This window comes from Capricornis sumatraensis, chromosome 2, assembly GCF_032405125.1.
Source record: "Capricornis sumatraensis isolate serow.1 chromosome 2, serow.2, whole genome shotgun sequence".
NCBI classification, from domain to species: domain Eukaryota; kingdom Metazoa; phylum Chordata; class Mammalia; order Artiodactyla; family Bovidae; genus Capricornis; species Capricornis sumatraensis.
This window is the reverse complement of record NC_091070.1, coordinates 178,526,442-178,539,446: the sequence shown is the minus strand read 5'-3', so window position 1 is coordinate 178,539,446 and position 13,005 is coordinate 178,526,442. Positions and strand designations below refer to the sequence as shown.

Sequence of the window (13,005 nt, the reverse complement as noted above, 5' to 3'; positions counted from 1 at the left end):
GCTTTTTTTTTTTAATTACTGTCTAAAACTGAGCAATGTTATTATGATAGAGCTCTTCCTTTGCAGCCTTGGCTACTCAAAACAGCATAATATGTTATCTCTTAGTGGTTTGGGTATAGTTATTTATAGCATGTCAGCAGAGAATGAAGACATTATTCACTCCATATGGCCCTTCCCCTGTCATTAAATTAAACTCTTCTCACAGTCCTCCATGAAGAACACTTTAAAAATGACCACTAAGTAAGGGGTGAAAGGAAACATATCACATTCCTATGCTCAGGAAGACAGTCCAGCAATCAGTATATATCAAATGTGGGCCTGATACTGGGAAACAAGCAGTCATATTTTGCTTCTAGTGGGAAAACAGTCTTGAGTTTGGGTTGCATAGTGTCTTCACATGCCTGAGAAAATGCCCAAGTATTGGGATACAGTGCTTCCTCATCATTTTGAGCACCCAGGAGGAGACTCCAAAATAAAGGTGAATGAACCGTTCCTTAGAGCTATATTAACAATTAGGTGTTTCTGCCTATTCATTCTTCATCATTTTTCAAAGTGTTATTTGTATGTTTGGTCTTGGTAAACTTGACTGTGGACAGTTAATAACGGAAGTGTTAAATGCTCATACTAGTGCCAGAGCAGTAAAGGAGTCCTCCTGCATCATGGTGATGGCATAGGTAATTGGTGAGAGATCCCCAAAGAGAGAAAAAAACATAGCTGCAGCCACCCATCTTCCCATTGAGGAGCTAGACAATTGTTTATTCACTTGTGATTTTAAACAATTGCTAGGATAGGTTAGATGTGAACAATTAAATACTAGAGGTTATTTTACTATCTGTTAGTAAGCAAGATGGTAAGTCTAGCTTAAGAGTTAGCAAATATTTTCTATAAAGATCCAAGGCTGAAAATAATAAATATTTTCAGCTTTGCAGACCTATGATCTCTGTCACAACTATTAAAATTTGCTGTTATCACATGCAAGCAGCCATTGACAGTCTAGCAATACATAGACAAAGCTGTATCCAAAATTTTATTTTTGCACACTGAAATTTGAATTTTATAAAATTTTTATCTCACTAAAAAGGATTCTTCTTTTGATTGGTTGTCAACCATCTAAAAATGTGAAAGCTCTTATCATTAGTATGGCTATATCGAAACACGGAATAGGGAACCAGTCAGATTTGGTCCATGGGCCATAGTTTGCTGATTTCCAAATTAGCTAAACTTGAAAATATCATGCTTGTACCTTTTTGCCTAAGACTTGAGGAAATGAGAATGAATGGTTCTTTACCTACTAAAGGGACTTAGCAACAAACATTTTCATTAGGGGGAAAATGTTACGTTTGAGATCCAATGAGTGTCCCTACCCTCTTTTCTTCTTCTTGCCTCTTCTAAACTCAACATCTACCCTGGAAGAAATAAATGCCTAAGCTTAATAATTTGACAAGATGGTAATCACTCCAATGGGAGGAAATGCTTTTCATGAAACCCTCCAAAAGAAGTCAATAGGGAGTAAAAAACACTTCTCTGGATGGCCTGTAAGGAATGTATATATGTTAGGAACTATGCCAGGTACTCAGATACAGTGATAACCAGTCAGATCCTCAGATTCAGGGACTTGCAGTCTATCTTGGAACATCAGGGAAAATTCCTGGAAGAGATGGCACCAAGAATAAGCTGCAAAGCCCAAAGGGAATCTGGCCTTCTACCACCTGGAGCATGTGGTCTCCAAGGTACTGCACTAGAAGGAAAGAGCTATTACCTCCTAGAAGTACTTGCTTCTGTGAAATCTCTTCTATCCTGTTGATATTTCTTCTACCCTGTTGGCCAGTTCTTCCTAGTCTTTCATGCTGGCCATCTTCCTCTTCTTAATCTCAATATATAGGGCTTTGCACTGGGTCTCTTTCTTTTCCCAGTTGACCTCATTCAATCTCATGGCTCTAAAACTAGATAGGTAGGTAAAGAGAAAGAAAGAATAGAGTTTCTGTTCTGGAGTCTCTCCAGAACTTCAGATTTCGTACTCCAGTCTCCTATTCTACATCTTCACTTAGATATCAACAGATACACTAAACCTCACATAGCCTGAAAAGATTGCTTTTTCCCCAATGCAAAATGCTTTCAGAATGCCTCCGTTTCAGTCTTTCCTTTCGTGGTAAATGACTTTACCATCTTCCTAGTTATTCAAGTCGAAAAATGGAGAAATTATCCTTAAATTCTCCTTTTCTCCCATTCCCTCATAGCCGCATTGAGTCTCCTAAACATTCAAAATCTATTCATTGCTTCCATTGCTACTCTGACTTTCCTAGTTTAAGCTACTTTCTCATTACAAAACATAACAACAAAATGAACACTTACAAACTCATCATTCAAGTTAAATGCTGTAAAATTACTGATGTATTCTTACCCTGTTACACTTCCCCACAGGTAGCCACTATCCTGGATTGTGTGTTTATGTCATCATCACACTTTTCTCATAGTCTTCAGAAAAGTATATATTTCTAAACAGTGATTAGTGTTGCTTGTTTTAAGCTTGATCAAAATTAGATGCAGTATATAATCTTTTCCAACTCACTTTTTTTCCCCATCAGCACTCTAACATGATGCCTCCATTGATTTTAGGATAGAGGAAACATCCCTGCTTCTGTTAAGAAATAGGCTCTTTACTTGTGATCTGGATGTTGAAAGATTATCTTTCTTAAAAAGAAAAAAAAAATAGATGGTGGAGTATTCAGCTATGTCAGATGTTCCCAATAAATCCAGTGAAGTGAGAATAGAGAAGTAATAATCAGATTTGACAAAGCAGCATTGATTTCTGACCGGGAAGAGCATAAGTAGAGTTGTGGGGGCATTGAATGAGAGTGAATGCGAGGTGAGGAAATAAAGACAGTGACGATTCACAACTCTTCAAGAAGTTCTGTGGAGGGGAGCAGAGATGTTGGGCAGTAGCTGGAGTAGGATGTAACATCAAGAAATTCCTTAATATTTTTTTAGGATCAGAGATAATACAGTATATTTATAAGGTGATTTTAGGACCCAGCAGAGAAAGAGAGATTAATGATAGAGGAAATAGGATAATAGTGGCAGAGATAAACTTGATGAAGCAAGAGGATGGGACCTAAAACTCAAGGAGTTGGTCTGTGATAGAAGTAGGGAATGCTTCATCCACAGTAAAGTCAGTAGAAGTGATGTGTTAGGGAATTGATGGGGAAGTTTGAAAGTTTTCATGGTGGAAATATTAGGGAATCCCTGTCTGGTTGCTTCCTTTTTCTCAGTGAAGTGTGAGGCAAAGACATGGGTTGAGAGAATCAGATCATTTGAAGTGAGCAGGTAGAGGGACTTACAGCATCAGCCACTGGGAAGGAGCAACCCCGATGATGAGCCACCAAAAATAGTGACAGAAAGGAGTGACAAGAGAGAGTGAATGATGTGTTGAAAGTTATCAAAGAGGAGGAGGGGTGGGGAAGTCTGTGTAGGGCTTCTCATGGAGACATAGCAGGTGGTAACGTATGAAGGCAAGAGCCTACCACTAAGAAACTTGTTTAATCATGCAGGTGTTTGTGAATCTGTGAATCTATTTGAGTTATTTGAATCTAGATTTTAGAGAAGTGTATCACAGTCCCAAGAGTGGACACTGAGGAACCAAGGTGGTGGATGACTTACTTAGCTCTGTCTTTCCCTGCTTAGAGCATGGCTTGGACCAAAATATTCTCATGGGTTCAATTTAGTCCACTACCTGAAATCTCTCAAGGTACTCCTTTTTCATATTCACTTTGTGTTAAATTCTCTATTTTCACTGTTCTTAGAGATCTTTCTACTCTACCCCACTGCATGCTAAAACCTCTGTGGTGGGTTTGCTGTCTCCTTGCAATTCAGTTGCTCTCATCCACACCCTTGCACTTGCCTTGGCTTCTGAGATGGATGCTAATCTCAGAAGCAGCACATGGCTTAGCCCTGATTTACTTACACACGTCCTGTTTCATTGAATCCTCTAATCTTAGGATTCCCTTGTAACTCAGTCAGTAAAGAATCTGCCTGCAGTGCAGGAGACCTGGGTTTGATTCCTGGATGGGAAAGATCCCCTGGAGAAGGAAATGGCAGCCCATTCCAGTATTCTTGCCTGGAGAATCCCATGGACAGAGGAGCCTGGAGGGCTACAGTCCATGCAATTGCAAGAGTCAGACGTGACTTAACGTCTAAACCACCACCACCAGAGTTGAAAGAACCCTTTGAGGGTAGTTAGGCTGATCTTCTGCTTAATTTAGGATGTCCTCTCTTTTTATACTGGTGATTCCTTCCTCTTTAACCCAGTTTTTTTCCTTTACATTGATAGTACATTCGTCTCAGGAGAAATGACTTCCATTGCTCAATATTCATATTTTTTATCACTTGTACTCATCCTTCTTGTGTGTGTCACTTGGGACATATGGGCTTTGTCTTTTCTTTTCTCACCTGCCTATAATACTTTTATCTGACTTTTTGATAACACTGAGGTTAGGACTCCCAAGTGATTTTGACAGTTGAATGTCAAAGATTCTCTATAATATTAGCCCTTATATTGCTTTACACAGCAGTAGTTTGACACTTCTAGTCATGAAATTTTACACTTTGAAACCCATACAGATTTGGCTAATGATTTCTCTCCCATAGAGGCTTACACTACAGGTGGGTACTGTTAAAATTTCAGCTTCACTTGCAATTTATCTTTTGAAGAAAATATGACTCTTGAATTAGATTCTTAGCTCTGTAATAATCTGGTAGGTTGTAGAGGCAATGAGTGGCAATGAGAGGTGAGTGTTCCCTTGATATTTCTCACCTATATGTAATTAACTGAAGACATGTAGCACCATGGAACGTGCCAACTGGCCTAGACACTGAGCACACCGTAGTTTCCAAATCCTGATTATGTAGTCAATGTCTGGATCGTCTAGTTTGTGGTGTGTTTAGATTTTTGCTCAACACAGTGAACGTTAACAGACGAGCAGGGTCTTTGGAGACAGCCAAACTTGGGCCCAGCTCTCAGCTTTGCCATTACCATCTCTGCAGTTTTTGTAAATCACTGGACCTTTGTCAGCCTCCTTGTCCTCAGCTGCAAAACAGGTCTAATCATATGCTCCCTCTGCATTGTGTGAGGATTAAGTGAGAGCATGGATATATAGTGTCCAAAGATTACTTGGCACGTGGTAGGTGGTCAATAAACGCCAGGCCCCCTTCCTTTCTGTTGCCTGTGCTTTTTTCCTTTTCACTAGCAGGAAAAAAAGTTTAGAGCTTGATTCCTGGGTCGCTGTAATCCTGAAGGATAGAGAGCACTTTCAGAATGTCTTCTGTATACATTTCTTACCGTTAAGTCCTTGCTGCAAGGGTGAATACTACCACTGGTCAGAAGAGAAGGGGAAGAAATGAATGTTTAAAAGTTAAAAGAGATGAAGGTGAGAGAGGCAGGAAGAGGAAGTGACAAAGGAAAAGACTAGAACATGAAAGAGGCACACCCAATAGAGGACCTAAGTTTTACAGAGACGTCGTAAGCCTTAGCAGAGCCAGGCAACCGCATGGTGCAGAGCAAAGATCATAGACCAAACAGAGCTGTGTTCAAAGCCTGGCTTCTCCACTAATTAGTTCTGGAAGTTTGATCAAGTTCCTTAACTTCTTTGAACTTCAGTTTTCAAGTGAAGAAAACAACAGCAGCTAAATTGACTGAGTGCTTAACATATGTAAGCACTCTTACGTTCATTTAAATTCTCACAATAGCCCCATCTGACGTGTAAAATTATGATCCTCATTTGACAGATGAGGAACCTGGCTTAAGGACATGGTTAGCATTGTTCAGGATCACAGAGCCTGGATTTGCCCATCGAGGGCCTGGCTCTGGAGCTCACACTTTAACCACTGCACCAAAGCTAGTGTGTCATGGGGCTGAGGAGGACATGAGATGGCACTGAATGGGCTCACATGGGGCCTGCCCGTGGTATGTGCTGGGACGTGTGCCCCCTCCCTGTCCTTCTTTCTCTTCTCCCCTTCCTGGCTGCTTGTCTTCTGCCATCCAGGTGGGACTGCTTTCTGGGAATTTCCAACTGGTTAAATGGAACTTGCTGCTCCAGAAGGAACTTCAGATAGCTTCACCCTAATATACTCTGAGGGTCACTGTTACACAGGTTGGCACAATTGAAGCCTGTTTTCAGAGGTTGTTTCTATTGATTCCACCCCTGGCTGTAAATCAAAACAAATCTGATAGTGAGAGAAATAAAACTATTTCACCCACTCATAATACACATACATACACACACTTAGACATAGGAGTTGATTATTCAGTTTCTTTTCAAAAAAATATGTTCAGTTGACTTTCTCAAATTAAATTAGGTCATATTTGACCATTGTTTTATGGATTGGTGGTTATTTCTTCTACTAGTTCAGTCTGTGTTTCAGCATCAAGTAGATGAGATTGCCTGGTTTGTTCATTTGCTTATTCATCATTTAACAAAGAGTAACTGGGAGCCTGTTACATTCTAAGCACTGCACTGGGTGTGAGGAATGCTAAGATGAATGAGACAGACTTCCTTACAAATAGATTATTGTCTAATGGTCATAAAACCAAATAATTATATTCCAACATAAATTCAGGAATGGAGATGAACACAAAGTTCAGCCTTTGTGTTTTGTATTTTACAGGATTGAAAAATGTTTTCCTCATGATGTATGTCTGTTTTTTCTGTTGAGAATTCTTTATGCATTCCAACAAAAACAAATTAACTGTGTATACTTTCTTTGAGTTATTTTACTAATACATGTTTAAGGGTAAGTTAAGAATGTAATGTCCCCTTGTCATTTTTTAAAGTTTGTTCCTAAGGTTGCTGTTCAGTCACAGTCATGTTTGACTCTTTGGGATCCCCATGGACTACAGCGCTTTGTTTTTTATGACTTCTGTGGTCCAGCATGTTCATTATTTAACAAAAGAAAAAGGAAAATACTGGGACACACAAAAAAATTGAAATTATCCTATAATTCTACTCTCTTAGAATCATTTAATCAATAACCAATTGACTTTTAAAGTTTTTACATTGTGTATTTGTATATATGTATATATATATGAAGCTGTGGATTTTTTTTTTTCCCTTCAAAACAGAGCCTATTGGGATGTTAGATGTCTGGTACATGAGACAGCACATTGACCACAATAGACAACAGATTTCTCTTTTCTGGAAGGTAAGTTTGCAGTGTCCACTTAAAATTCAGAACTATATAGTGTTTTTTAATTGAGATATAATTGACATATGAAGAGAATTACATATTGGAACGGGTAAGTTTCAAGGCCGAAGAACTTGTTCTATAGTTGCTTTGATTTGAGGCTTCAGAGACTGTGTTGGAACTCATTTTCTCAGCCAGATCTTCATGGTGGTTGACTCGATGTCATTTACTTTTCCAGCACAAGGGTGAGGCCTCTTGACTTCCTGCCTCCACACAATCATAGCTTTCCCTCATCCACTTCCAGTCAGATCAAGGTCTCTTCCCTTCCCGAACTGTGCCCACCCTCTGACCCCATTCACCACACCTTCTCTTCTGATTCTATTCTCCCCTCTGCCACTCCTCCCACCCCACAGATACAATATGCCCCACAGCGACCACCTCGCTTTTTCATTTTAGGGGAGACTAAAGCTGTGGATATAGATATTTAGGAATATGCTTTCTACGGTCATTGAGAAGTGAGTGGGTGGAAAGTAAGCTCCTCTACCTCAGGAATACTAATAATAGTCGAAAATAAGAGAAATAGGAATAGAAAACAGCCTTTCCTCAGGAATAGTAGTAAAACGGTGGTAAACAGAACAACCTTCCAGGAAACAATGAGGCCTAATGTTATGACAGAATGTAAAAGTTTCACAAAGTGCTGAAAGCTGGTATTATCATTTCACTTAACCCTTACAAAAACCCTAAGAGATACATACTAGTATCCCCACTAACACAGGAAAAAAACTGAGAGTCCAAAAAAGGAGGTTTTTCACAAAGTCAACCACCTACTAAGTGCAGAGCTGGGACTAAAACCCCATCCAGAGCTCTTTCTGCTACAGTATGACTCATTTTGCCCCCCAAAATATATATACTGTTTGAATTGAGCTACTGATTGGCATGTTTATAAGAAGAGGTTTTATTTCTCAAAAGCTATGCCCTTTTTACGACATGTCTTCCAGTTAAGGGTAAATAAACAGTTTTGGAATTATGCAGCTGACAAGCACGAAACCAGAAGTCAGAGTAATAAAGTCCTCTGATGGGGTTAGCATGATAGATTTTGATAATCACAGTCTTCTTCAATTTTAAGAAATGAGCTCTTTCTCCCTCTTTCCCTTTCTCTCTCTCACACATAGAATCTCTGGTATAAAAGGAGACTACTGTAAATAGCTTGGTGAGTCATAATCAAGTTCTTCACTTTGAAACTAAAACTGCAGCTTAAAATTTATCTTAAAAAAATGAATTTTTAATAGCAAGATTATTCTTAAAGCAAGGCATTTAGAGCAACCGTAATTTGTAAACAGTATAGAAGAACCTAGCTCAAGTCCTGGCTGTTGGTTTTCATTTTCACAAATAAGCAACTGGTTAAAATGCAAATTCTTCGTCCCGTAAAGATCCCTCCTCCAAAAATGTCCTTTACGGTTATCTGAAAATATGCTGTTCTGGTCCCATTTCATTCCTCTCAACTCTGGGGTTTCTCTTGGTAGAATGAGGGTAATGATCAAAGTACCTGCAGAATTCAAGGTGGGGGGTGGAGGCGCAAGTAAATGAGAAGGTGCAAATCCAGAAAAACCACTGGGGCTGCCAAGGAAAAATTAGATGGTACTGCAACATGATTTTTCTCATAACAGTGTAAGCAACATACCCAGTGCTAGACCTGTCTTTCTTTCTGTCACAAAGAGCATTTAGAATAGGCGTAAGCAGGGCACCCTGAAGCCAGCCTCAGAGCAAAGTCAAAATAACGATTTGTTAGCCAACAGGTAATGTTTAGCAAACTTCCATATGCGGACTCCTCTCTGCTGCTCATCTTAATCTTGTCCCTGTTTCTTACAAAGCTTTAGGTTCTAAAATGAAGTCTTGAAATTCGAAAGGGCTTTAAAACTCTTCTAGTCCACCCTATCTCTCATGAACATTGCTCCTAGTCCGGCCAGGACAGACAGATGTCTCTGCTGGGACCTTCTGGGACAGGAAGAACTGCTCTGGAGACAGCCCACCTTGAGGGCATCTCTTGTCTATAAGTTAGAAAAGGTTTTCTTTTGTGGAGCCAAAATTGTGGGCCCAAGAAGGATCTTTTGGACCGGAACGAATTTGAATAAGAAACCAAAAATGTAAAAACTAGAAGCTTCTACAACCTTATGCTAGATGGTGGTTATGAAAGGGCACCTTCAAAACCTTCAGCGATTGTCCAGCCTGAAAAAGCAGAGTTGGAGTTGTTACAGGACTTAGTCCCTTAGTCCTTCCCAGGTGGCGCTAGTGGTAAAGAACCCTCCTGCCAAGGCAGGAGACATAAGAGATTTGGGTTCTGATCCCTGGGTTGGGAAGATTTCCCTGGAGAAGGAAGTGGCAACCCATTCCAGTTTTCTTGCCTGGAGAGCTCCAGGGACAGAGGAGCCCAGCAGGCTACAGCGCATAGGGTCACACAGAGTCAGACTAAACTGAAGTGATTCAGCATATGCACACACAGGACTTAGTTTTTTTCTGTTGAATCCCGGATTTCTTCAATGGCCCTACACAGGAAGTGGCAATTAAACCCTGCCCAGAGTTACTGAGATGAGTGGTTCTGCTCTGAGCCCCAGAACCACGAATCCCAGACCTCTAGAGCCAAAGGGCATTTAAGCAGCATGCAGTTCCAGCAATCATTTTACAAACATGGAAACTGCAGTGTGGGGAGGGGAAGCAATTTCCCACAAGGATTTCTGTAATGTGGTGCCTGCTGCTGGGAGCCCTTCCTGGGTGGAATACTGCCTTTCTGTTTGGAACCACCTCTCTCCCATTCCTCTGACTGGGGGTTCCTCTTGCCACCCTCAGGCGGCACTGGGAGCTGCCGGGGCAGTGCTGTGACATGAGAAACTCATCAAAACCTCAGAACAGCCTGCAGCCAGATCAGGTGCTTTGTGGTGGGGCCCAGTCAGACCTCACTGGGGAAGGGAAGTGAAGACATGCGTGTGGTGGGTGATTTTTCTTTTCTAACTTTGTTCAATACTGGGAAACCCAATGAAAGGGACACCCCGCCACTGCAGAGGGGAATTCAGGGCTTCAGCACCAAAGGAAGCCCCAAGTAAAACCCCATCAGCCTGTGAACACAGACAGAGCACGTTTCTCTTGCTGCTGGGGAAATGAGAGATGACCTTTCACTTCTCTAGTATGTTTACACTAGAGGAGAACAGCTTGATGCTGAATGGGTACAGCCCAGGTGTGTGCTGAGGGGGGGCGGGGGAGGAGGGGGGTGAAGGGAGGGGAGACGGGTCCGTGGTGAGGGTGTGTGAGTGTCTGGAGTGGTGTGTCTGCATGTGTGTTGTGTGTGTGTGAGTGCACATGTGTATGAATGCGTGTGAATTTTGTATTCGTGGGAGGGATCTGATTGTGTGGGTGTGTAGATACGAGTATGTGTGTGAGTGTGCAGGCATGTATGCTGTGCATGTATGTGAGTGTCTTAGTCACATCTAATAAAATACCGTAGTTTGGGGGCTTGTAAATAGCAGAGATCAATTTCTCACAGTTCTGGATGCTGGAAATCTGAGATCTGGCTGCCAGCATGGGTAGGTAAGGGCCCTCTTCTTGGTCGCAGACTTCTCTTGTGTCCTTACATGGTGACATGGTGGAAAGGGCTAGACAGCTGTCTGGGGTCTTAGAGAGTGCTGATGCCATCCATGGGTGCTCCACCCTTATGACCTAATCAACTCACAGAGGCCCCACCTCCTGACACCATCACATTAGGGGTGAAATTCCAATGTGTGAATCACCATTGCAGTGAGTGAGTGTAAAGGCGTGAACGTGTGGAAGATGGGTGTGTGGGGTGTATGTGGGTGTGAGTGTGGGTGAATATGTGTGGGTCTGTGAGTGTGGGGGGTGGGTGTGAATGTGAGCATCTACATGTGTGTCTATTTATGAATGTGAGTGTGAGCGTGTTGAGGGTAGAGGAGACTGCTATTGTTCTGGTTCCTATGTAGTTCCTCATTTTCCCACACCTTGGTTTCTCCTAAAAGCTACATTTCCTCAAAAGTATTCTGTACTGTTTTTTGCCATAGTTTTTTTTTTTTTTTTTTTAATTTTTGGTCATACCACACAGCTTGTGAGATCTTAGCTCCTCGACCAGGGATTGAACCTGCAGTAAAAGCACGGAGTCCTAACCGCTGGACCACTAAGGAAGTCCCCATAGTTGCTTTTAAGAGAAAAAGTACTTTCTATGCTGAAGCCAAAAAATTGAGCCTAATCTATAAAACACCTGGGTATTGTCAAAACAGTAAATGCAGTGGTAGAAAATGTTGCTGTGTCACCAACAGCCCCAGTGTTGGATGAGAGCCCTTCACAAGGGGTCACCAATTCTTTCCCTCACATTCTAACATCCCCTTCTGCACAAACCTTCACATCATTTCCTTTGCTTTGACCAGTTATTTCCATCTGTGATTCCAGTACACTTTTCCTTCAGTTAACTCGGCTTCCATCCTTTAAGAAGAAAATCACTTTGAATATATATGGATGATATATGAAAAGATATGACAGTGGGTTAAAGCCACGTTACCCTTTCCAGTTTCCTCTGTCAATTTCTTCAGAGTCCTCTCACTGAAGCATGGCTAATCATGAACTTTCTGACGTTTGGGTTTAGACCACGGGTCTGGAAGAGAAATGTCTGTGTGCAGATGGAGCTGAGTTCCCGTCTTCATTAGCACACTCCCTCATTTGTTCATCCACGTGAACAAGTACATTAAAGCCCCTCTTTAGGCCTAGAACCCTTGTTTTATGCAGGGACATGGAGGTGAACAAGCCAGGGGCAGGCTCCGTGTCCTTGAGCTCACAGTCCAGCAGAGGAGGACAGAAATGCAGAGGGGATGGTGAGGGTCTTCAGGTGTTAAGAAGGAGTTCAAGGTTCAGCTGAGGGAACTATGAGCAGGGAGGGGAGGGGTGAGGAGTCGGAGAGGACCTTTCAGAAGGTAATATTGGCAGTTTCAGCATCTCCCATCCTCTGTGCAGCTGACTAACTTTGTGAACCATAGACCAAAGTGAAGCTCAGGCAATGAGTCACTGCAGTTAAAGAGACAGAGCGTCAGGAAGACACAAGGGACGGGAGGGTCTACACATGGAAAGATAGGCCTACAATCAGAATCCATGTGAGAGTCTGCCTGTAGTTTATTTGGTTGAAAGGATTTGGAGGTGTGGGTAAATTGAGTCAGCAGTCTAGTTTCTGAGGATTAAATAGGGTGAAGTTTTTGTTTGTTTAAACTGAGTTTTAAGGATAAAATCTTTTGGAACATTTAAAAGCTTTAGAAAATATCATGTATTTTCCCTTAAACTGTTTATATTGATTCTCTCCAGGTGTTATTACAGTTTTCTGACTTAAAAAGGCAAAAGAAGGTAATATTGGCGCTCCCCAGAAGAACAGATTAGTCAGGACAAGGGTGGGAGGACATTTGCTAGGAAGACCTCAGGGGGGCATGGCTTGGCATGTAAAGAATCATATTAGTGAAGTGCTATCCCATAGAAATATTGGGTTGGCCAAAAAGTTCATTCAGCATAAGAGGGCACACCTGAACAAACTTTTTGGCCAACCCAGTATAAAGCAAGCTACAGATGCAAGCCATATGTGTAATTTCAAACTTTCTCATAGCCACATTTTAGGACATTAAAAAAAACAGGTGGAGTTAATTTTAATAATACGTATTACTTAACACAGGTTTATTGGGAATGTTATCATTTCAACATGTAATCAATGTAAAAATTATTAATGAGCTATCTTGGGGTTTCTCTGATGGCTCAGTGGTAAAGAATCCACCTGCCAATGCAGGAGACTCAGGT

At 41.4% G+C, this 13,005-nt stretch overlaps 1 protein-coding gene across 3 annotated transcripts in view; it reads left to right on the top strand.

Moving 5' to 3' along the window:
• The window catches only part of IL12RB2 (interleukin 12 receptor subunit beta 2), a 71,191-nt gene that overhangs the window by 13,779 nt on the left and 44,407 nt on the right, over nt 1–13,005 (top strand). For all 3 annotated transcript variants that reach the window (XM_068965960.1, XM_068965959.1, XM_068965961.1), the window contains exon 7: nt 7,115–7,194. In XM_068965960.1, coding sequence (XP_068822061.1) covers nt 7,115–7,194 — 80 coding nt within the window. The remainder of the gene's footprint in view (nt 1–7,114; nt 7,195–13,005) is intronic.